Here is a 23,479-nt window from a genome sequence, read left to right as displayed (position 1 = left end):
CACAGACATGTGCCGCCACGCCCAGCAAACTTTTGTATATTTTTTGTAGAGACAGGGTTTCACCCAGGCTGGCTCAGACTGCTGGGCTCAAGCAGTCCGTCTGCCTCGGCCTCCCAAAGTACTGGGTTTACAGGCGTGAGCCACCATGCCCGGCCTGCGAAACATTTTTATCTACTCAGGTTGAGATACCAATTTAAGGTGGCCGGGAAAGAATTGAACACATTTCCAGCTTCTGCAGTGCTCTGGGAACTTTCTGTTTATTTCTCTTAGGGAGCTGATTTTTCCACAAGCCTCTTAGGAGGCTAATGTGTAGTGAAGAAAGACTCGCGTCAAATAAACCATGGGGGAATCACATAGAAACAGTTTGTGGCATTTGTCACATGTGGAACGTGCTCAGACGCCCCAGGCCTGGCGGGGTTCCAGGCAGTGCAGTTGTGAGGAGTGACCGGGACAGCCACTGTGCTGACACCAGCAGACTTTAGCTACCTGGTCACACGTTCCTGAGACATCCTACTCATCTTGGCTTTAATGAATTTACAAATGTGTCATTTTGCCCTCTGCTTGGTGAGAAGCATTTTGTGTTTGTCACCAAGACATAAATAGCAGAGCAGGGCAGTTGGGTTTTCTAGAAACGCCGCGTTTGTGCAGAGCACACCCCGGACCTCATGGAGACCCATGGTAGGTGCTTCACAGCGGGAGGGTGCTGCCTGCGCCGGGCGGTCCCCTCCACAAAGCCAGACAGACGTTGCTGCTCATTTGTGTTTCTTCCTGATAACGAGTTTTGAGTGAAGAAAAAAGAAATTCCTTCATATTTTCAGTGAAATTCTACTTGTATGTCATCAACTACGTAAGACGCGGTACTCGGGCTCCCCTTATAATTAGGCTGATGGTAACTAATTAAGTTATCATCAGTGCCAGGTCCTCCAGAAACTTCCTTGTGGCAACACCATGAGGTACAACCGTGACTCCATTTCAGGGATGAGTAAACAGAGGCAGGAGTCCCTGCCCACAGGACGGCAGCCTTGAGGGCTGGAGCCAGGTACTCGGGCGGCCCGGCCTCTGCCACCCGGATTACCGGAGGGGTCCTGAGCATTCCTTCCAGGTGACGGCTCTGCCTTCTGCGGCAGCCTCTCGCTGGGGGGCTTCTCGGGAACATCCATGGCTCAGGAGCCTAGGAGTGGGAAGCAGAGCCCAGGAAGGAGGAGGCTGAGGAGCAGCCCCAAAGGCTGGCCTGTGAACGGGGAGGGGCTGTGTGTCCCTGTGAGGGGGGAGGGGCTGTGTGTCCCTGTGAGGGGGGGGCTGTGTGTCCCTGTGAGGGGGGGCTGTTTGTCCCTGTGAGTGGGGAGGGGCTGTGTGTCCCTGTGAGGGTGGAGGGGCTGTGTGTGTTCCTGTGAGGGGGGAGGGGCTGTGTGTCCCTGTGAGGGGGGGGCTGTGTGTCCCTGTGAGGGGGGGCTGTTTGTCCCTGTGAGTGGGGAGGGGCTGTGTGTGTCCCTGTGAATGGGGAGGGGCTGTGTGTCCCTGTGAGGGGGGAGGGGCTGTGTGTGTGTGTGTGTGTCCCTGTGAGGGGTGAGGGGCTGTGTGTGTCCCCGTGAGGGGGAGGGGCTGTGTGTGTCCCTGTGAGGGGGGAGGGACTATGTGTCCCTGTGTGGAGGGAGGGGCTGTGTGTGTGTCCCTGTGAGGGGGGAGGGGCTGTGTGTGTGTCCCTGTGAGGGGGGAGGGGCTGTGTGTCCCTGTGAGGGGGGAGGGGCTGTGTGTCCCTGTGACAGGGGAGGGGCTGTGTGTCCCTGTGAGGGGGGAGGGGCTGTGTGTCCCTGTGAGGGTGGAGGGGCTGTGTGTGTTCCTGTGAGGGGGGAGGGGCTGTGTGTCCCTGTGAGGGGGGGGCTGTGTGTCCCTGTGAGGGGGGGCTGTTTGTCCCTGTGAGTGGGGAGGGGCTGTGTGTGTCCCTGTGAATGGGGAGGGGCTGTGTGTCCCTGTGAGGGGGGAGGGGCTGTGTGTGTGTGTGTGTGTGTCCCTGTGAGGGGTGAGGGGCTGTGTGTGTCCCCGTGAGGGGGAGGGGCTGTGTGTGTCCCTGTGAGGGGGGAGGGACTATGTGTCCCTGTGTGGGGGGAGGGGCTGTGTGTGTGTGTCCCTGTGAGGGGGGAGGGGCTGTGTGTGTGTCCCTGTGAGTGGGAGGGGCTGTATGTCCCTGTGAGGGGGGAGAGGCTGTGTGTCCCTGTGAGGGGGGAGGGACTGTGTGTGCCCCTGTGAGGGGGGAGGGGCTGTGTGTTCCTGTGAGGGGGAGGGGCTGTGTCCCTGTGAGGGATGGGGCTGTGTTTGTGTCCCTGTGAGGGGGAGGAGCTGTGTGTCCCTGTGAGGGGGGAGGGGCTGTGTGTGTCCCTGTGTGGGGGGAGAGGCTGTATGTGTCCCTGTGAGGGGGAAGGGGCTGTGTGTGTGTCCCTGTGAAGAGGGAGGGGCTGTGTGTCCCTGTGAGCAGGGAGGGGCTGTGTGTGTCCCTGTGAGGGGGGAGGGACTGTGTGTGTCCCTGTGAGGGGGAAGGGACTGTGTGTGTCCCTGTGATGGGGAAGGGACTGTGTGTGTGTGTGTCCCTGTGATGGGGGAGGGGCTGTGTGTGTGTGTCCCTGTGAGGCGGGGAGGGGCTGTGTGTCCCTGTGAGGGGGGAGGGGCTGTGTCACCTCCCTGAGATAGGAGGGGCTATGTTTCTCTTTTTCGGGCTGAGGGGTTGTGTGTTCTCTTGAGGGCGGAGGTGCCACATGCCACTTTGGATATCCTCAGCAGACTGGCACTGAGCACTGTCTCAGAGCGCATGACAGACGGGTTCTGCACAAGCCTTCAGAGAAGGGACTTCACTTGGCTCTTTCAGTGCTGCTGTTCTAATGAGGCAAATGGTGTCCATTTGTCTCATTTCCTCTCTGATCTCAGGGGATGTGAAGCTGCCTTTTGTGAGTTGGTGTAGGAAGTGTTGGAAGGGCTATTGAAGAGGTTTTGTAGTTTTAGAATCAAATTTGACAGATTTTTGCTTCTTCTTTCAAGTTGAGTAACTTCCAAACCAAACCACCAGTGCTCTGAACTTAAACTTTCTTTCTTTCTTTCTCTCTTTTTTTTTTTAAGATACAAGGTCTTGCCCTGTCACCCAGGCAGGAATGCGATGGTGTGATCTTAGCTCATTGCAGCCTCAAACTCATGTGCTCAAATGATCCTCTCATTTTGACCTCCCAAGTAGCTGGAACTACAGGTGAATGTCAACAGGTCTAATTGTAGAGACAGGGTCTTGCTCTGTTGTTCAGGATTCCATAGCAAGGCTGTCCCAGACAGGCCCACATGACAGGGACATTGCCACCCATACTGACGGTGGCCTCAAGGCCAAACGTGTGCTGTCTCTGAAAGCCCAATGCCTTCACCATGCCAGAAAATGTGTTCTCAGGCCCCCTGCAGCCTCACACTGCTCACAGAGCTATGGCACAAACCTGCATTCAGGGCAGGAGAGTTTGGGAAAGGAGTGTTTTGGGAAAGGTGGGGCTCAGAAGTTAGCAAAACATCACAAGGATGTTTCACAGTGCTGGATGGCCAGAAAAGATGGCACACATCCACTGCGTGTAGGATACAATAGAGGATCCTTTGCGGGAAAGGAGCAAAGGGAATGCCCAGGTTGCTGGTGAAGGAGATTGTAGGACAAGAGATGTTCCCTAGTTCAAGGATAGATAACTGGTCCAGATTGGAGCAGCAGCAAGGGCTCCAGGAAGAATGGCTCAAAAAGGAAAAGAAATAGAGCATTAACTGATGTGTTTGTAGAGGAAAGAGTTATACTTCTGGCAGAGTTTAGGGCTCAGTTAGTAATATAAACACAGGAAAAAAATAAGCAAATGTTATTAATAAAAAGTAAGGCAATAATTAACTCCAGAGAAAACAAAGGTTATATATATACTTAAAAAAAACAAAAAACAAAAAAACAAATCAGGCCAGACACGGTGGCTCACGCCTGTAATGGCAGCACTTTGGGAGGCCGAGGCAGGTGGATCACCTGAGGTCAGGGGTTCGAGACCAGCCTGGCCATCATGGTGAAACCCCATCTCTACTAAAAATATAAAAATTAGCCAGGTGTGGTGGTGCATGCCTCTAGTCCCAGATACCTGGGAGGCTGAGACAGGAGAATGGTTTGAACCTGGGAAGCAAGGGTTGCAGTGAGCCGAGATTATACCACTACACTCCAACTTAGGCGACAGAGTGAGACTCCGTCTCAAAAAAAAAAAAAAAAGTCCGAGCGTAGTGGCTCACGACTGTAATCCCAACACTTTGGGAGGCCGAGGCAGGTGGATCATGAGGTCAAGAGATCAAGACCATCCTGGCCAACATGGTGAAACCCGTCTCTACTAAAAATACAAAAATTAGCTGGGCATGGTGGTGCACACCTGTAGTCCCAGCTACACAGGAGGCTAGGGCAGGAGAATCGCTTGAACCCAGGAGGCAGAGGTTGTAGTGAGCCGAGATGGCACCACCGCACTCTAGCCTGGCGACAGAGTGAGACTCCGTCTCAAAAACAAACAAACAAAAAAAGAATCATAAACACATATTGGTGCAGTTGTGAATACATTTTTATGGTCATAATTATGAATACACTGATTATTGATTTACCCCTAAATAGTGATATAAATATGTTGGTGAGATTGTGGAGAAGATAAGTGTTTGGGAGGGGAGAGTATAGTCTATAAGAAAGCTAAATCCTTCTCCTCCATATTAGATGATAGATGCTATCTAATACTGAAAAATGGAAAGGCAATAATAGGTGGGGACGAGTGGTTACAGAGGGCTGCTGTTTTCTGTTTTGCAGCTAGGACTGGTTATTTGCGCATTCTCTATTTTTTCTTGCCAGACTTATCAATATCATTAGTCTTTTCAAAGCACCCACTTTTGGCTTTGTTGATCCTTTTTATTGCATATTTACTTTATTTCTGCTCTTATTTATTATTTCCTTGTTATACTTTCCATTCTGTGCCTTTCTAACAAGTTGGATGCTTAACTCATTACTTTCCAGCTATTTTATTTTCTCATGTAAGCATTTCAGATGATTTTTTCTTGAGAACCATGTTAGCTGCATTCCACATTTTGATTATACAGTGCATCTAAGTTTATATGCACTTAATAACATAGTCTAATAATAAGTAAAAATTGGCAGATCTACGAGGAGAAATAGAAAAATCTGCCTCCATAGTGGGAGCTTTTAATACATACATCTTAATTTATAAATCAGACTAAAAAATCACAGGGATATAGATTTGAAGCACACAGTTAACACAATTGATTTAATAAGTATATTTAAAATGCTGCATCTAACAAGTAGAGTATATATACATCTCTTTGATGTGTGGGCTCTCTTCCTCCCATATTTTAGTTCTAAGTATTTTCTAATTTGCTCTGTTTTTCCTGTTTGAATTTGTAATTGTCTAGAATGATGTTTGCTAATTTCCTTAGGTATGGCTTTTTTTTTTTTTAACTTTAGTTCCCTTCGTTTTATATTTCTGACCCTCAATCTAAAATCACTTTTATTGCCTTTCAGAATTTCCTCTGGGGCAATCTTTTCAGTCTTTGTCTCAAAATGTCTTTCTTTAACCATCTGCATTGGAAACGGTTTCACCGGATATTGAATTTTGGGTTTATTCTTATTCTCTTTCTGCACATTGGGGATGTTGTTATGCTACTTTATGCCTTCCATTATTGTTCTTGATAAGTCTGTTGTCATTGCAGTTGTTCCTTCATAGGTAATCACTGCCTTGTACTTGGTTGCTTTTGAAACCTCCTCTGTCTTTGGAGTTCTGCAATTTATAACAGAGTCATCATTTATGTCTTTATTTTTATTTGTTTTCCCTATTACGGGTCTTGAATCTGAAGAGTCATGTCTTTCGTTCATGATAATCCCCCACGCTTATCTTGCCCATTGTTTAGCCCTCCTTCCCTATATTCTCTTTGTCCTATTGTACATGTTTTAGACCTTCTTGTTATATTATACTTCATGTCTTCTTAGCTCCTGCTCATATTTTTCTAGCTCCTTGTCTCTTTTCTACATTCTGGGTAATCTTTGGAGCTCTTCATTTTAGTTTATGAGTTCTCTCTTCAGTTGTGTCTAATTTTTTGTTTAATTGATACATTGTGTTTTTATTTTGGGTCTCTTTTTTTATATAAGTTTTATTTGGTTATTTTTCATAACTGCTTGTTATATTTCAGCATGCCCTTGCCTTTTTTTAATGTGGTGTTTTTGTTGTTGTTGTTGTTGTTGTTTTTTTTTTTCACCCTTCTTAACTCATTTAAATGTATTTTCCCTCAGTTTTCTCCTCTCAGCTTGTGTTATTATCTAGGAATTCCATTCTTCTTGAGTTTGTGTGTGTGTGTCTGCTGATGCCCTGATGGCTTATTGCTTAATTTTTTAGTTTTCTTGGGGCTTTTCTTGCTTTTGTTGTTGTTGTTTTGGTAAGCTCTTTGGCAAGGAATCTTTTCTCCCCTGCCCCTACAGTGGTCCTTCCGTGCACTCTGGATTGTGGAAGTAGTGTCACAGAGTGTTTTTATTTTGCTTCTGCTACGTCTCCCAGGGCTTTCACAGGTCTAGGGTGCAATTCTTTTTTTTTTTTTTTTTTTTTTGAGACAGTCTTGCTGTGTCACCTGGTTGGAGTGCAGTGGTGCCATCTCGGCTCACTGCAACCTCTGCCTCCCGGGTTCAAGCAGTTCTCCTGCCTCAGCCTCCCCAGTGGCTGGGACTACAGGCGCCCACCACCATACCCGGCCAACTTTTTGTATTTTTATTAGAGACGGGTTTTCACCATGTTTGCCAGGCTGGTCTTGAACTCCTGACCTCATGTGATCCACCTGCCTCAGCCTCCCAAAGTGCTGGGATTACAGGCGTGAGCCACTGTGCCTGGACACATTCATATTTTGATATCTCCTTCTCAGATTTTTGCTTTGCAGACTTATGTGTGTGTGTGTCTGCTTTTTTCACTAACTGCCCTCATGGTGAACCTACCCTTGCTTTTACCACTTAATTTACTTTTCAAAATAGCAGTTGTGTTTGATGCAGAGGAAATAAAACAGTAGAAATAAAGTTCACTTGCCTATACAACGGTTGGCAAACAAGATTGAAAACAAACACACATAGGAACCAGAGGCCAGGGTGGGTGTGGACGGTGGCAGGCTTCCTAATTGCGTGGTGCATTCGTGTCTCTCTTTGCAGAACATCTGTTGGGCCACTTAGAACAAGCCAAAAGCCTTCCTCCAGGCAGCCAGAGCGAGGCAGCAGCTCCCGAAAAGGAGCAGGACACACCCCGGGGGGAACCCCCTGCAGTGCCCGAGAGCGAGAACGTTGCCACCAAAGAACAGAAGAAAAAGCCTCGAAGGGGGAGAAAACCCAAAGCATCCAAAGCTGAGCAGCCTCTAGTCATCGTGGAAGACAAGGAACCCGCAGGTGATGAGCGGGTGCCGGGGATGAGTGCCTGCGTGGGGCGCAGCCCTCCTGGCGCCCGAGGGCTGGCGGGGCAGGGGGCAGGGGGCAGGGCAGGAAAACTCAGTGTAGAAAGGCCTCGTGGAAGGTAGGCTCTAAGCCCTTCTGTTTTTCTCTCAATCAACTCTAGTAAAGTACAATTTCCATGTAATTCATTTCACACTAAAAAGAATACAGGTTGTGAATTTTGACAAATGGATACAGCTGTGAAACCAGCACCCCCGTCAGGGCAGAGGACATTTCTGTTCTCGTTAGCCACTTTCCTGACTGTCTTCTGTACGAGTTCATTCCACCCATCCTGGAATTTCTCACGAATGGACTCTGTCTGCCTCTTTCAGGCAGCATACAGCCTCGAGACCTACCCGCGTGGTTTATCTGTGGCTCCTTCTCCTTGATCGCTGAACAGTGCTTGGTCCGTCACCTGTGGGTGGGCACTGAGTTGCTCCCAGGACCAGGCTAGGGCTCATCCTTTGATTGTGCAGTATCCTCAGTTGGGTTTGAAGAGGCATTTGACCCTCTTCCAGGGTGTGCTGTCTCTGCAAGGCTCTTGTCCCTGTGGTCCTCACACAGCCCCCATCCAAGCCACCTGCAGCACACGCCTGGTGGGCCTCACAGTGAGGATGAGATTTGATGCTCAGCCACTGGCCCCTTCACCTTTGTTCCTGACACTGGGCAGTTTTTCTTTTTACTGTCTGGGATACACCAGGATTTCTTTTGTGAGAGTGAAAAGGAGTCCTTATTGCTTCTATGAATTAGAGAGAATTGGGAAGAGCAGCCATTGTGGAATATTCTGAACCTCCCCTTTTCTGCTCTGGGTCTGCAGCTTCTAGGCTGTGCACTGTTGGGTGCTGATTTAGGAGCGCCTGAAAGCCCCCTGGCCAGTTTCCCCAGGTCTCTGTGAATAGGCAGAGAAGATGGGGGGTGGGGGAAAGCGTGTCAGGTAGATATTTCACTAATTCTTACTTGTGTTGGGAAGACATTTAGTAGGCAAAGTGGTAGAAACCAGTGGTTGAATTTTTTTGTGTAATCTTCCCCTGTTTCATTTATCTTGGGTTTCTGGCCAGGGTCTCCAGTATTGGCGATGATGTGATCTTTAACTCTTGTACAAAATGGTTAGCTAAAATGGTTATACTAATGTTGGCACATTTAATTAGAAACATTAACATTTCTAAATCTCTGTCAGAATTGATGTAGTAAGTTTGAAGTTTCTGCTATATATCCAAAATGTTTTTAGTTGGTATGAAGAAGGATTGAAGTAATGTTATGATGTTGTGGTTTTTAAAAAGAATAACAAATTATAACTTCAGTTTAGGCTAAGAAAAACATTTTGCTTTTCTGTTTATACTAGTAAATGTGTGGATCCCAAAATATTGACGGTTTTTTTTTTTCCCCCTCTGTAAACCTCAACATTTGTGCCTACCGCTCTGGCCTGGCTGTGGTTCCCATGGGGCAGTGTGTCACCATGGTTTGATTGTGTTTGTCCCCTGCTCTTGTGGTGACTTAGCTTGTCACATCCCCTTCGTACAGAGCAAGTGGCAGAGATCATTACCGAGGTCCCTCCGGATGAGCCTGTGAGTGCAACGCCGGATGAGCGGATCATGGAGCTGGTTCTGGGGAAGCTGGCCACCACCACTACTGACACCAGCTCGGTTCCAAAGTAAGTCTTGCCCGGCACCTGGGGCCGTCCTGTGGACAGACAGTGCTGGCAGCAGCCAGGCCATTCTGGAGGGAAGGCACCTTCCCAGCAGGAAAGCCACAGGGAAGGAGATGGAAACAGACCTGCCGAGGAGGCAGCAGGAATGTTCCAGAGCTCAGGAGTTTAATGGTGCATCCACTGTGAAAACAGCTTTAAAAAAATGCTTTATTTTGGTTAAATATGCATGGCATAAATTTAACCATTTTAACCATGTTTAAGTGCACAATTTAGTGGCATTCAGGATATTCACACTGTTGGGCAACCATCTCCCCCATCCATCTGTGGAACTTTCCCATCTTCCCAAGCTGAAACACTGTCCCCACTAAGCACCCGCTCCAGCCCCCTCCCCCAGCCCCTGGCACCCACCATTCTACTTTCTGTGTCTGTGGATTTGATGACTCTAGAGATGTCTTATAAGTGGAATCAGACAGGATTTGTCCTTATGTGACTGGCTTATTCCACCCCGGCTCATCCATGTGTAGCCTGTGTCAGAATTTCCTTCCTTTTCAACACTGAGTAATATTCCATCGTGCATATGCCCCGTATTTTGTGTATCCATGCATCCACTGATGGACAGTTGGGTTGCTTCTAGCTTTCGTGACGCTGCTGTGGTAAAACACTTTGCTATTTGAATTTCAGTAAATTTAACAGCTTGCCCTGTGTTTTAGTTATGATTCTTGGGTCATTTTTACCCTGGAGCTGAGTAAGTTGGTGGTCATTTTTTTTTGGCCCTTTTTGGATCACCTCTTATAGTTGGCAAAAGTGATATCAGAAATGATGTTACCTGTTTATTTATTTATACTTTATCTTATTGCCCAGAAGAGTTCAGGTGGCTTACTATCAAAAATACATTTAACAGGGAAAAGAAGTTTTAAAAATCAGGTTCAGATAATATGTAAAACAGAAGAGAGTTAAGACAGAGTGACAAGAGCAGAAAACAGGTGTGGGTATTCTAATTGAGGCACAAATTGACCTCCAGGCTTTCTGGTGGCCAGAGTTAGAACACAGTCAGGTGTATGGCTGTTGCAGCTAAAGCTGCCTAATGTCATTATATATTCAAGGTGTCCCTTTCAGATGCCCTGGAAGCTGGGAGTGACGCCCGGGCACATTCCCTCCTTTCTCGCATACAGGCTTGGGATTAGCTGGGAAGTTTTGGAAGGAGGCCGTTTTCATGCTGCTTGTAATCTGGAACTTTTCTCCCTCCTGTCTTTTCCCAACTTATTGACGTCCCTGGGCAGGTTCACTCATCATCAGAATAACACCATCACGCTCAAGAGGAGCTTAATTCTCTCGAGCAGACACGGCATCCGGCGCAAGCTCATCAAACAGCTCGGGGAGCACAAACGGGTTTACCAGTGCAATATCTGCAGCAAGATCTTCCAGAACAGCAGCAACCTGAGCAGGCACGTGCGCTCACATGGTGAGTCCGCGCGGCCCGGCTGGCGCTGGGGGCTGGGGCCAGGGCCGGGACTGGGGCTGGGGGTGGGAGGACAGCACGGAGTCTCCCCTCCTTGGGTCATCTCCCACGAGCTGCGCCAGTGAGAGGCTGCATTTGTGGGTGATCATCTCTGCAGCCCCTTTGCATGGTGGGAGTGAGGTGGCTCGTGGGGCATTTCCCCGGTGGGCATGCTTCTCTCAGTAAATGCTCTAAGTAGTGAATGAGCTGTCTGTTGGTTGGTTCCTCAGGTGACAAGCTGTTTAAGTGCGAAGAGTGTGCAAAATTGTTCAGCCGCAAAGAGAGCCTAAAGCAGCACGTTTCTTACAAGCACAGCAGGAACGAGGTGGGTGGAAACAAGCCCAGGGTTCTCTTCCCAGTTGTGTGGACAACACAGACAACTGACCAAATCACCATGTTGCAATGAGAAGAAAGAATCCCAGGAGGGAGGAGAGTGGGCGGGGGCTGTGGGGGAGGGAGGAGAGCGGGCGAGGGCTGTGGGTGCCCAGGTGTCCCTGAGAAGGGAGAGTCCCAGGAGGAAGGAGAGCAGGTGAGGGCCGTGGGTGCCCAGGCATCCCTGAGAAGAGAGTCCCAGGAGGGATGAGAGCAGGTGAGGGCTGTGGGTGCCCTGGCATCCCTGGGCCACCTGTCAGCCTCTCGTCCTGGTCAGTTGCCCACAAGTGCAGCAGGAAGAGTCAGGAGAATGGGGGTGTTTGGTGCTTGGAGTGGGGCTCCCTGAGTGTGGAGTTCCCTTTCTAGGGCAGGTGAACAGCAAGAGCAAACATCGTTTGTGTTCCTAAATATAGAGCGGGAGGGTAGTGGAGGTCAGCGTCACAACAGACACAGGCGTGGAGTCGCCCGGGCAGCACGTCGGGGGCTTGGCATTTGTGGACTCTGCGCTGGGCCATCTCACTCACGGTGGTGTGTCCCTCTGACCAGGTGGACGGCGAGTACAGGTACCGCTGCGGCACTTGTGAGAAGACCTTCCGCATCGAGAGCGCGCTGGAGTTCCACAACTGCAGGACAGGTGAGGGCGCCGGTCAGGTCTCCCCTCGGCCGCTGTGCAGTACGGATTCTAGATACGCTGCAGAGGCCGTGGAACTTAAGGCTGAAGTAAAGATTGTTTTCATGAATAGACAGCCTCACTTTTAACATTTCCCGCTGTCCGTTTTGCTTCAAAGCAGTTGCTATCCTAAAGATACACAGATGGAAACTTTCCAGTAAAAAGGGATTAATTTCCTTCCTGCATTTGTCAGCCGAGCTGCATATGGCCCCACATTGGAGAGCATTGTAAAGCCGGGGGCCGTTCTGGCTAAAAACAGGGAGCAGCAGTGTCCAATGTTTTCTAGGGCCGTCTGAGGAAGAAAGGAAAAGATCAGGATAATGGCTGGAGGAGTGTGAGCGCTGCCTCGCTTGCTTGCAAAGGTTGTTCCCAACCGCGAGCCCTCCTCCATCCACATCTCCTGCGGCGTCCAGGGTGGAACGGGGTTGCCCCTGCACGCATTCTTTTTGTTCTGAGCCTGCTTGTGTGCACCAGCTTCCAAAAATAAAGCATTTTCCTTGTGTGAGGCCTAAAGCCGGGTGTGCCTGGACCAGCCTGTAGTGGAGAGGGTGGCCTCTTTGGGCCTGGGGGGCGTCTGAGGCCCCTGTCTCTCTGGCCGAATTTGCTGCTGGCAAGTAAACAGACCAAAGGAAAGCAGACACCACAAGGAGGCCAAGGCTGTCCTGCTGGCTGCGTTCTCCACGTGGCCTGAGGACGCCCCTGTATTCTGCAGTGATGACGTGCACCCTCTGGGATGTGGGAGTCACGCCTTCCCCATTCCCAGTGGTGGGTGGCACTGGAGGCCCAAGCAGTGGGGGTCCCCAGTGGGGCACAGAGGGATGAGTCATTGTTGCCTTTGTGTCCCCCTCTCTCTAGGACTCATAGCACACCCTGGAGAGGGGGGGCCCGGCGGCAGTCGGCTTAGAGACCTACCAGGTTAGCCTTCGACGCCCACCCCGTCCTTGTCCGCCTGCTCTGTGTCTGTCACTTGCATCTCTGTGTTGTTCTTGTTAAGGTGCCACCCGCCCCTGTGTTGAGAACAGGGCACCTGCAGCAGCGGATTCCCGGGGGCTCTGACGTGGGCCGTGTGAGAGGCCCTGCTCCCCTACCGTAGCTGCTGGGCGCAGGGGGCCCTTGGTGGGGTTGGCTAGTTCTCCTCTGAGGGCTCCTATTTGAAACCAGGGCTTGGTTCTTCCTCCCTAATGCCTTCTTCCCCGGGTTGGACTGTTCCGAGGGGCAGGAATGAGTCATGTTTTGCCTAAGCTTTAGCAGCTCTGAAGGATCCATGTCTGGCATGAGGTGGCCTCCAGAAGCTTCTGGATGAATTTCCAGTGTGCCACACCTCCTGCATTTTAAGCCCTCCTATCACAAGAATTCCAAAGAAACCTGGGGCACAGTCCCCTGAAGACTTCCACTTAATGCAGCCCCGGCCAGACAGATGAACCTTCATCTTGTTTGCAAACCTCCCCTTGGGGTCCCCGCAGTCCTGCAGGAGTGTAGCAGGCGAGGGTTTCGGGGTTCCCAAGAGTGATGCTACCATCTAAGGCGCTTTGGTGAGGCAGACTCAAGGTTGAGAAAGAGGCATTGCCTTCTGTTATTTTCAGCTATTTCTCTGGACCCAAATGAAACAAAGTACTAGAAGCGGCTAAGGCAGCAGCAGCTTCCTGTCAGCCAGAGGTGCTGTTAGGCCAGGTACTGGCCTTTGTTAGTCACCTAGAACCTGCAGAACGCCAGGGACCTGCTTCGTACCACCTCTTCCCCTGAGACGCTCTAGTTTCAAAGGTTACCCGTTTTAGACTGAACAGAAAGAATAAAAACCTTGAAATGGAGCTTGTTTGCATAATACATGATTTGTGTGCTCTTATACTTACAGTATTGAAGTTAAGAGAATGTGTGTCTTCCCTAGACAATTAAACCAAGAATTTGTACCAAGAATTAAACCAAGAATGTGGGAGTCACACCTTCCCCATTCCCAGTGGTGGGTGGCACTGGAGGCCCAAGCAGTGGGGGTCCCCAGCGGGACACAGAGGGATGAGTCACTGTTGCCTTTGTGTCGCTCTCTCTAGAGGACTCATAGCACACCCTGGAGAGGGGTGTGGGGGAAAGTTTTAAAATGTTACAGTCTTGTGGGTTTTTCTGAAGCTCCCTCCAAGGGACCTGTTGCAGTGCCTGTCCCTTGTGGTGTGACCATCTTCGTGTTCCTTGTGCTGTGTCTGACCATAAGTACTGTGCTAAAGAATAGCAAAGGCTCACGTCCAGGCCCTCAGGCACAATGCGGCCCACCAGCCTCCCTCAGTAATCCCCTCTCCATCCCCGGGTGCCCTGCACCCCTTTCCCTTCGTCAGACCCCAGTAGGCAGCTGTTCTCAGTGGCTCATTTATTCAGACATAAACCTAGACCTCCTCGGCGCAGAGTTATTGGAGGGAGAAGCATTGTTGGGACTCAGTGCCCATGTGGGTTCCTGAACTGGCAGTGAGTGGGTGGCTGCGGGAGAAGCCACCTTCGGCTTGGCAGAGTTGTCCAGGACAGCTGGGGAGTGGCCTGAAGTAGGTTCTCTTTCCATGGTCACGAGGGGCTTGTGAGGGAGAAAGCTGAAGCTCTTGGCAGCACCATTGCCTTCCATGGGGCTGCAGGACTAGTGGAGCCACTTGCCCAGGAGGGGGTGCTCATAGGTGCTGTTTTGCACCTGCCTGGGAGTGGGGGCTCACTTGTATTGGTTGGTACCTGCCTGGGAAGGAGGCTCACCTGTGCTCTTTAGCACCTGCCCGGGAGAGAGGCTCGCCTGTGCTCTTTAGCGCCTGGCTGGAAGGGAGGCTCACCTATGCTGTTCAGGAGGCCCAGGTTGAGGGGAGTGTGGCAATCCGATGCCACAGCACTGTAAAGGTGTGGCCTGTGGTGATCCAGTGCCACAGTGCTGTAAAGATGTGGCCTGTGGCGATCCGATGCCACAGCGCTGTAAAGGTGTGGCCTGTGGCGATCCGATGCCACAGCGCTGTAAAGGTGTGGCCTGTGGCGATCTGATTCCACAGCGCTGTAAAGGTGTGGCCTGTGGTGATCCGATGCCACAGTGCTGTAAACGTGTGGCCTGTGGCGATCTGATGCCACAGTGCTGTAAGGTGTGGCCTTTCACAAAGCCCTTGGCTCTAGTGGTTGCATTCCTAAGAATTCATGATAAAGAGATTTGACAGAAGAAAAAAATCTGCATTACGAAAGATTCCATCACTGAATTATCTACAGTGTCAAAAATAGCAAAGTGAGTTTTGAGAAGTGAGCTGGATGGAATATCATGTAGCCATTAAAGTGATCATGAAAATGTCCAGCACTGTAAACACGCACGCCACAGACGCAGTGCGTGAAGGACACACACCATGCGGTTGTGTGGATCGGGACAGAGCCATCAAATCTTAAGCCAAAACGAAACTGAGGGCAGTGGCTGTATGGATGATGTTTTACTTTATAGAAGGAAGGCAAGCAGTATGTTAGGCTGGGACTCAGCGTAGCATCTGTCACGGTGCCCCTTTTATGGCCCAGGTGAGGCTGGCTCTCGGCTGAGGTCACGCTGCGGGTGGGGTGGGGTGTGGGCAGGGGAGCCTCACACAGGGCCACCTCTACTGTGTTCAGCCCTGGCAAAGGCCACCTCCCACTGTCCTGCCATGGTTAGAGCTGTGGGAGGGGACTGTCCCCTCCCAGCGCATCCCCTGTCCTGAGGGTGGCACCCATGGGGCATAGATTTCCCCACTGCCTCCTGTCTTCACAGATGGCCATGCCTTGTCCGTTCCCAGCTGGGAGAAGATGAGAGCGCCTGGCTTTCCCGGGGGAGGTTGTCTGCTTCCCTTACCCCCAGCCTGGGCTGCACATTGGGATCACCTGAGTGAAGCCAGACATAAGCAGAGGCCCAAGGCCCAACCCAGAGAGTCTCATTTCGTGAGCCCTGGCCAGTGAATCTCTACCTGGCGGGGGTGGAGAGTGGAGGGTGTTTGCCCCAAGGGACGCTGTTGGCAATGTCTGGAGATACCTTGGTGGGGAGGGGTGCTCCTGGCACCTACTGGGTGGAAGCCCAGTATCTGCTCGGCATCCCACGGTGCACAGGGCAGCCCACAGCAAAGGATCTGGCCCAAAACGCTGCGGCAGGGAAACCCTAGACAGTGGGACCCTCAGACACTCTGTGGCGGCTCCCTCGGGCAGCAGAGAGGGAGAGGCGCAGGGCGGCTGCTTTGCACAAATGGCAGCTTTCAATGCAGTTTTGGGGATTTGTATATTTGGCAAACACTGAGCCTAGGAGCTGGTCCGTGGGTGAGAGCCCAGGGGCCCAGAAATGCAGTCTGCTCTGGTGCCCCACTCCTGGGTCATGCGGCTGTCATGTCTTCCCATATTGGCGACACAGGAGAATGCAGCTCTGCTGGGCCCCGGGGTCACCGTCAACCGGTGAGGCAACTGATGGATGGGGGCAGGGCAAGGGGACCTGGGGCTGATGCTGCAGGGTGACGGACTAGGCAGTGAGGACCCCCCAGGTGCCTGTGCGAGAGTCGGAGGGACAGATGGCACTGGGGGGCTGTCAGTGTCTTGGGCAGAGCAGAAACCACAGTTTGACTGGCTACCTTCCGGGGGTGCTGGAGATGAGGTCTGGGATGCAAGGATGTGGGTGTTTCTGGAAGCTTCGTGGACTGTGTGTGGTGTGTGTGGCTGTGTGTTTGTGTGGTGTTTGGATGTATTTGTGTGGTATGTGGATGTATTTGTGTGGTGTGTGTTTAGTATTTGTGTGGTGTGTGTGTGGAGTATTTCTGTGGTGTGTGTGTTTGTGTGTATGTGGTGTGTGTTGAATATGAAGTGTGTGGTGTGTGTATTTTTGTGGTGTGTGTGTTGAGTGTATTTGTGGTATGTGTGATTTGTGTGTATTTGTGTGTGGTGTGTATTTGGTGTGGCGTATTATGTATGTGTTCAGTGTGTGTGTGTGTGGTGTATGTGTGTGGTATGTGTTCAGTGTGTATTTGGTGTGTGTGATATGTGATTGTGTATTTATGTGTGGTGTATTTGGTGTGCTGAGCGTATGTGTTTGTATGTGTTGTGTGTGTATTTGTGTGTGGGTTGTGTGTGTGGTGTATGTGTTGAGTATGTGTTGTATGGGGCATGTGTGTGGATGTGTGTGTTGAGTGTGTATTTGTGTGGGGTGTGTGTGTGGTGTGTGTTCAGTGTGTGGTGTGTGATTGTGTGTGGTTTGTGTTGAATGTGTGTATTTGTGTTGAGGGTATGTTGAATGTGTGTGTTGTGTGTGTATTTGTGTGGGGTGTGTGTTGAATGTGTATTTGTGTGTGTGATGTGTATTGAGTTTGTGGTGTATGTTGAGTATGTGTGTATGTGGTATGTGTGTTGAATGTGTGGGTGTATGTTGTATGATTGTATATTTCTGTGGTGTGTTGAGTATATGTGTTTGTGTGGTATGTGTTGAGTGTATGTTTATGTGGTGTATGTTGACTGTATTTGTGTAGTATGTGATTGGGTATTTGGGGTGAGTGGTGTTGAATGTGTATTTGTGTGTGGTGTGTGTTGTGTGTGTATGTGATATGTGATAATGTATATGGTGTGTGTTGAATGTGTTTGTATGTGGGGTGTGTGTGGTGTATGTACAGTGTATCTGTGTCGTGTGATTATATGTGTGTGGTGTGTTGAATGTGTGTATGTGGTGTAGTGCATTTATGTGGGGCTTGTGTGTGTGGTGTGAGTATATTTGTGTGGTATGTGTATATTTGGGGTGTATGTGCGGTATGTGTCGAATGTATTTGTGTGTGGTGTGTATTGAGTGCGGGTGTATTTGTGTGGTGTGTGATAGTGTATGTGGTGTGTGTTGAATGTCTGTGGGGTGTGTATGTGGTGTATGTTGAGTGTATCTGTGTGGTGTGTGATTATATGTGTGTGGTATGTTGAATGTGTGTGGTGTGGTTGTGCATTTGTGTGGGGCTTGCGTGTGTGGTGTGTTGAGTGTGTATTTGTGGCTTCTGTGTGTGGTATTTGTGTACTGTGTGTGTAGTTTGTGTTGAATATGTGTGTATTTGTATGTGGTGTGTGTGATTGTGTATTTGTGAGGCATGTGTTTTTGTGTGGTGTGTTGAGTATATTTGTGTGGTATGTGATTGTGTATTTGTGTGGGGCATGTGTGCGATGTGTGTTGGGTGTGTATGTATTTGCATAGTGTGTGATGGTGTGTGTGACGTGTATGTGTATGTGGTGTGTGTGATTGTGTATTTGTGTGGGGCATGTGTGTGGTATGTTGAGTGTGGTGTGTGTGATTGTGTATTTGGGTGGGGCATGTGTGTGTGGTGTGTATGTGGTGTGTGTGATTGTGTATTTATGTGGGGCATGTGTGTATGGTATGTTGAGTGTAGTGTGTGTGATTGTGTATTTCTGTGGGGCGTGTGTGTGTGGTGTGTGTATGGTGTGTGTGATTGTGTATTTGGGTGGGGCGTGTGTATGTGGTGTGTGATTGTGTATTTGTGTGGGGCGTGTGTGGTGTGTGTATGTGGTGTGTGTGACTATTTGTGTGGGGCGTGTGTGTGTGGTGTGTATTTGTGTGGGGCGTGTGTGGTGTGTGTATGTGGTGTGTGTGACTATTTGTGTGGGGTGTGTGTGTGTGTGGTATGTGATTGTGTATTTGTGTGGGGCGTGTGTATGTGGTGTGTGTGATTGTGTATTTGTGTGGGGTGTGTGTGTTGAGTGTGTTTGTATTTGTGTGGTGTGTGATTGTGTGTGTGCTGAGGAGGATTTGGGTGAGGGGGGAATATGGGCATATGGATGCCTGCCCACGGAGAAGGAGTCTGGGAGGGGCCAACACCAGGGATCCGGGGGCAGGGGCGGCCACATTGGTCGGGTGGTTGGTTGGTCGGATGGTTGGTTGGTTGGTAGGTAGGTCATTCTGTGTGTCAGTCAGTCATGCTGGATGGAGGGTGCAGGCCCAGGGGAAGCTTTGGACTGGGCAGCTTTCCTGACAGAAGTGGAGTCATCGTCCCCAGGTGCTGTGGGACAGGGTGGCCTGGGAGGGAGGCGGCCGGCGTTGCTTGGTGATGAAAGGTGAGTTCCGTGTCTGCTTTTCAAGCACTGGGGTTCCCATCTCTGCATCGTGAGTTCCTGGGGTAGACAGTGTGTGACACACAGGTGCTGTTTTCTTCCTGGCCACGCGTCCCCGTGACTCTCATGCCCGTCACCTGCGCTTTATTGATGTTCAGGCCACGCGTGCGTGCCTGCGTGAGATGTTATTTACCTCAAAATCGTTGTGTGTTTGTTTGCTCTCTGGACAGATGACAAGACGTTCCAATGTGAGATGTGTTTCAGATTCTTCTCCACCAACAGCAACCTCTCCAAGCACAAGAAGAAGCACGGCGACAAGAAGTTTGCCTGTGAGGTCTGCAGCAAGATGTTCTACCGCAAGGACGTCATGCTGGACCACCAGCGCCGGCACCTGGAAGGTGAGGCCGCCTGCGCACCTGCTGCGGGCGGGGAGAGGCAGCTCCTGCGGGGTGGGGCAGGGCGGCATGGAGCAGTCAGCAAGGCCTTTGGGGAGCAGTTCAGCACCGCCTGCTCCTTTGCCTGGAAATGCCCACCATCCAATGGGCTCCTCCTCTTCTGAGAACCTGTCTCAGGAGAGCAAGTTGCTGAGACACAGGTGTCAGACCTGCTGTGCACAGGGAGAAACAGTTGGAAATACCCTAAATGTTCCACACTGGGAAAGGAGCTAAGAAAACTGGACGATTTGTAGGGTTGAGTGTTTTACGGTCATTAGAAGTGTTTTTTCAAAGATACTAGATATTGTGAAAAATGCTTTCAATATGACAGAAAGTGGGAAAAACCATTATAAGAGCAACTAAGAGCAGCAGCCCTTCAAACACCTTTTCATTAAAATTTGGAAAAAATTATTTTATAATTACAAATGAAGCATATGCTTGTTGAAAAGAAGACGTGAGACCAGAAAGTCCTGTGTAAAGTAGAACCCTCCTGGGCATGGTGGCTCACGCCTGGAATCCCAGCACTTTGGGAGGCCACAGCTGGAGGATCGCTTGAGGCCAGCAGTTCGAGACCAACCCAGGCAACATAGCGAGGCTCTGCTTCTACAAAAAATTAGCTGAGCATGGTGACACATACTTGTAGTGCCAGCTACTCAGGAGGCTGAGGCAGGAGGATTGCTTGAGGCTGGGAGGTCGAGGCTGCAGTGAGCTGTGCTTGCGCCACTGCTTTCCAGAGCAAGACCCTGTCTCAAAAAATATATGTAAAAATAAAAAATGAAGTATAACCATGTCCATCCAAATAGGCATACACATGTGCCTTCGTCCCTTTTTTTTTAAAAAAAAAACAAGGCTGGAATTGCATCCTGTGTACATTTTAGCACTTTCCTTTTTTGCTTGACTCTTTTCTTCATGTTGATTCATAAAGACCCACAACGTTTTTCTTTGTGGTTCCTTGGGTGGTATACTCAGGGCCTCTCGAATCAAACCTGGACTCCACTTAGTGACTGGGTAGCCTTTAGCAAGCTACTGTGCCTCAGTTTTCTCACCTATACAGGGGAGACAGTACTCAGACCTGAACCCCTAGCATTGCTGTGATGGTTGAACAAGACCCTGCTCTTGAAACTTCTCGCACAGGACCCCGCACATGGCAAGTGCCCATAAATGCCAGTAACTGTGGATGCTGCCAGAAGTCAGCTGTTTCCAGGGACACAGTGTAGCTGGGTTGCATTTTACAGTTTAATGTAACTCGGGTCGTCTTCTGTAGGAGTAAACTCATGTTTTTGTGACTGTTTTATGGATTTGTCCCTCATATCGGAGCTTAGTCTAAGCTGCGCCTCAGACTCCTGTGTCTGTCACGCTGGGAGCCTTTGGAGAACGGTCCGTTTGTCCAACGTCCAGCTTGCTGAGCATTTTTAAATCCAGCTCTGCACTTACACCTGGCCAGGCAGGAATGCTCCCAGAATGGATCGGCAGTGTAGAAAGAGATCCTGAGAAGTGGGCTTCTCTCATTTGGTCAAAACTTACCTGTTTTGCATGAACATTTAAAAGTCTGTCTTGATCCCAATTTGGAACAATATGCCTCAAAACCATAAAGGTTTTATTTACCAGCTTGATGTATTTGACTAATGTTAATTAGCGAGAGATGAATATTAGTATCTTTTAAATAGAAAATGCCTATTTCACCATCTATAAGAATCATAACTTGGCTTTGAGCCTTTAGATGGAGTAGAAGTGCCTTCTTCCATAGGAGCTCATCATAGCTCTGCCACCTAGGAACATTTAGCACTCGATGCCATTGTATTTCCAAACGTTTCAGATGCGAGAACTGTCTCTGCAGATCCCATGTATGTTGTGCCATCTCCCTTCCCTGGGGCTGCTTCAGGAATGGTGGTTAGTGCTGATGCCAAACAGTGTGCAAGTGATGTTACTTAAACCGCCACACTTCTGTCCCCACTGTGGGCAGCCCTGGCCTCCCATGTGCTGGAAAGGACGCTGGCTGAAGTGGAATCTGATGGACCTTCACGTGTTCTGTGTGTATTCACTGTCTTGCTGGTGGGGTTGGCAATTTCAGGAGTGCGGCGAGTGAAGCGAGAGGATCTGGAGGCCGGCGGGGAGAACCTGGTCCGCTACAAGAAGGAGCCTTCCGGGTGCCCGGTGTGTGGCAAGGTAATGCTCGCAGTCCATGTCGGAAGCTGGGATGGAAAGCACATCATTTTCTTCAGTTAAGACTCTATGAGCTGTACTTATAGAGTATTGCAGGGAAGATTTGGGGGGTAACGATGGGTGCTCAGGTTGTCTTAAACTGGTGTCCACCCATTTTAAACACTTGCCATTTGGATTTCTTTGGTACTTAAGATGGGTTTCCAGTGAGTGGGCTGAGAAAGAAGGGTTCTTCCTGGACAGCCTCTTTTCCTCTTTGCCATGATTTTCCACCTGAGCTGCTCCCTGGCTTCCACTCTCCTGTATAGCATCGTTGAGACAGTGACCTTGTGGTCAGGACTGGGGCACAATGAATGAGGACGCAGGGGGACCCAGTGGCTTTATTTTGCCTGTCAGCACCGGTCTCCTCTGTGCAGTGGGTGGCTGGCATTCTGTAAGTTAGAGCATGACCGATCCCATGGCAGGTGCTCCCAGGCACGTTCAGTGGATGCCTGGCGCTGCCCAAAAGAGGAAAGGGTGATGTCATCCATGGGAGCACATCCATCCGAGGGCTGCGTGGTGAGGGGGCCATCCTGGCACTAGCTCAGGATTCAGGCAGCTGGCTGCTTGGCAGAGATGCTGGATCCTAAACATCCAGCAAACACGCTGCCCGTCCCGGGAGAGCCCAGGGCCCATGCTGTGGCCCTCACAGCTGTCAGGCTGCCGTGGCCCCAAGTTCTGTGCATAAGCAGCACCTTGGTTATGACTGGAGGTGGCGTCACTTCTTCGTTACTTAGCTTTCACTCAGGTGACTATAAGATGTCATCTGTCCTCAGAGGCCTAGGAACTGTCCCTCACAGGATGCAAAGCTCATACTGCAGATTAAGGGTTCTGAGTGGCTCCCAAGTGGGCTCTGGGCCCCAGCAGCTCCAGCACGTCGCTCAACTGGCTTTAGGAGCTGCCGAGAGGAGGGTGCCCCAGCCACACACAGCTCACGTGAGCCCCGGAGCGATGCTCATCCAGCGTTTCAGCAGCTGGGAGCACAGGCCCCTGCAGGAGGCCCACTGTCACCGTCCCCGCTGTCCTGCCTTCCAGCATGCAGCACCATCACCGAGCTTTTGACCTTTTAAAGAGAAAACGGGAATCTCAGTGTTTATATGAAATTTCCTGATTTTTTTCAAACCACAGAGTGAGCCTGAGCAAATGAGTGAGCAGGGGGGTGTGGCTGGGGGTCCAGGTGAGGCCCCGGACTGTGGGCTGGAGGGGCAGGGCTGGGGTAGAGCAGGTGAGTTGGAGTGCCTTTGCGAGCTGGGCCAGCTGTGCACAGGGCAGAGGTGGGCGAAGCCTGTGCCCCTTATCCCCCATCCCCAGTCTTTCTGCCCACTGACCTCTGCCCCTTGGCGGGTACCGGCCCCAAGTGCCTTCCATGCTGTTGAGAGATCATATGTGCAAAACCAGCTCTGTGCCTGACATCCACACACATTTTTATTCTGTGCAGTGTTTATTGAATACCCACTGAGGGTTGAGGCAGGTATGAAATAGCCTGTAGTTTGTGTGACTGAATTGTTTGTTGTTTCCAGTTATTTGTCATCTTCAGCCCAGTCTTCCCTGTAAAGACCATAACACCTGCAGACTCTGTCCTCTCCTGCTCACCTTTCACCCTGTCGCATTGCCCCACCTAGCATCCCTGGGATGGGGCACAGCGCTGTCAGCCCCTGAGTCATCTGCACATCTTGGAAAGAGATGTCACCTGGAGATGCCGGCATCCTGTCCCTAGCGAATCACTCATTCCTTTTCATTCATCTCTTACGTTCTCTTCTTGACAATGTGGGCATCACGCGAACTTTAGGAGGTCACACCCCGGGTTACTTGGCCACTGGGAATGGCCATCCAGATAGAGACCCGCAGAGTTCTGTGGAGCTCTGGGGTTTCTAGGGCCCTAGCAGTGGTCTCAGCTTCCAGCCTTGTCCACTGCTCTGTGCCAGTGGGGCCACATCTGTCATGTGGACCACCATATTCCCAGCGCCAACCCCCAGCCCTGGTCACAGAGGTGACCCCCTTGGATGGGTATTGGATGAATGGGTGCATCTCCACACTCATCACGCCAGGCTGGAAAGAGCAGGAAATCAGACACTGTGAATGTGCATTAAACACAGTATAAAAGCCAAGGGGGTAACTAGCTTTCTTCTTTGAT

At 50.4% G+C, this 23,479-nt stretch overlaps 1 protein-coding gene across 1 annotated transcript in view; it reads left to right on the top strand.

Annotated features, from left to right (window-relative positions):
* Positions 1–23,479, top strand: part of PRDM15 (PR/SET domain 15) — an 80,862-nt gene that overhangs the window by 32,477 nt on the left and 24,906 nt on the right. The window contains 7 exon segments of the mRNA XM_054542567.2: positions 7,214–7,444; positions 9,008–9,137; positions 10,415–10,596; positions 10,863–10,957; positions 11,551–11,638; positions 18,943–19,110; positions 21,218–21,312. Of these exon segments, the coding sequence (XP_054398542.2) occupies positions 7,214–7,444; positions 9,008–9,137; positions 10,415–10,596; positions 10,863–10,957; positions 11,551–11,638; positions 18,943–19,110; positions 21,218–21,312 (989 nt within the window).

Source organism: Pongo abelii, chromosome 22 (genome assembly GCF_028885655.2).
Source record: "Pongo abelii isolate AG06213 chromosome 22, NHGRI_mPonAbe1-v2.0_pri, whole genome shotgun sequence".
In the NCBI taxonomy this organism is placed as follows: Eukaryota; Metazoa; Chordata; class Mammalia; order Primates; family Hominidae; genus Pongo; species Pongo abelii.
The sequence above is the reverse complement of the archived record's forward strand: the minus strand, read 5'-3'. Positions and strand labels throughout refer to the sequence as shown.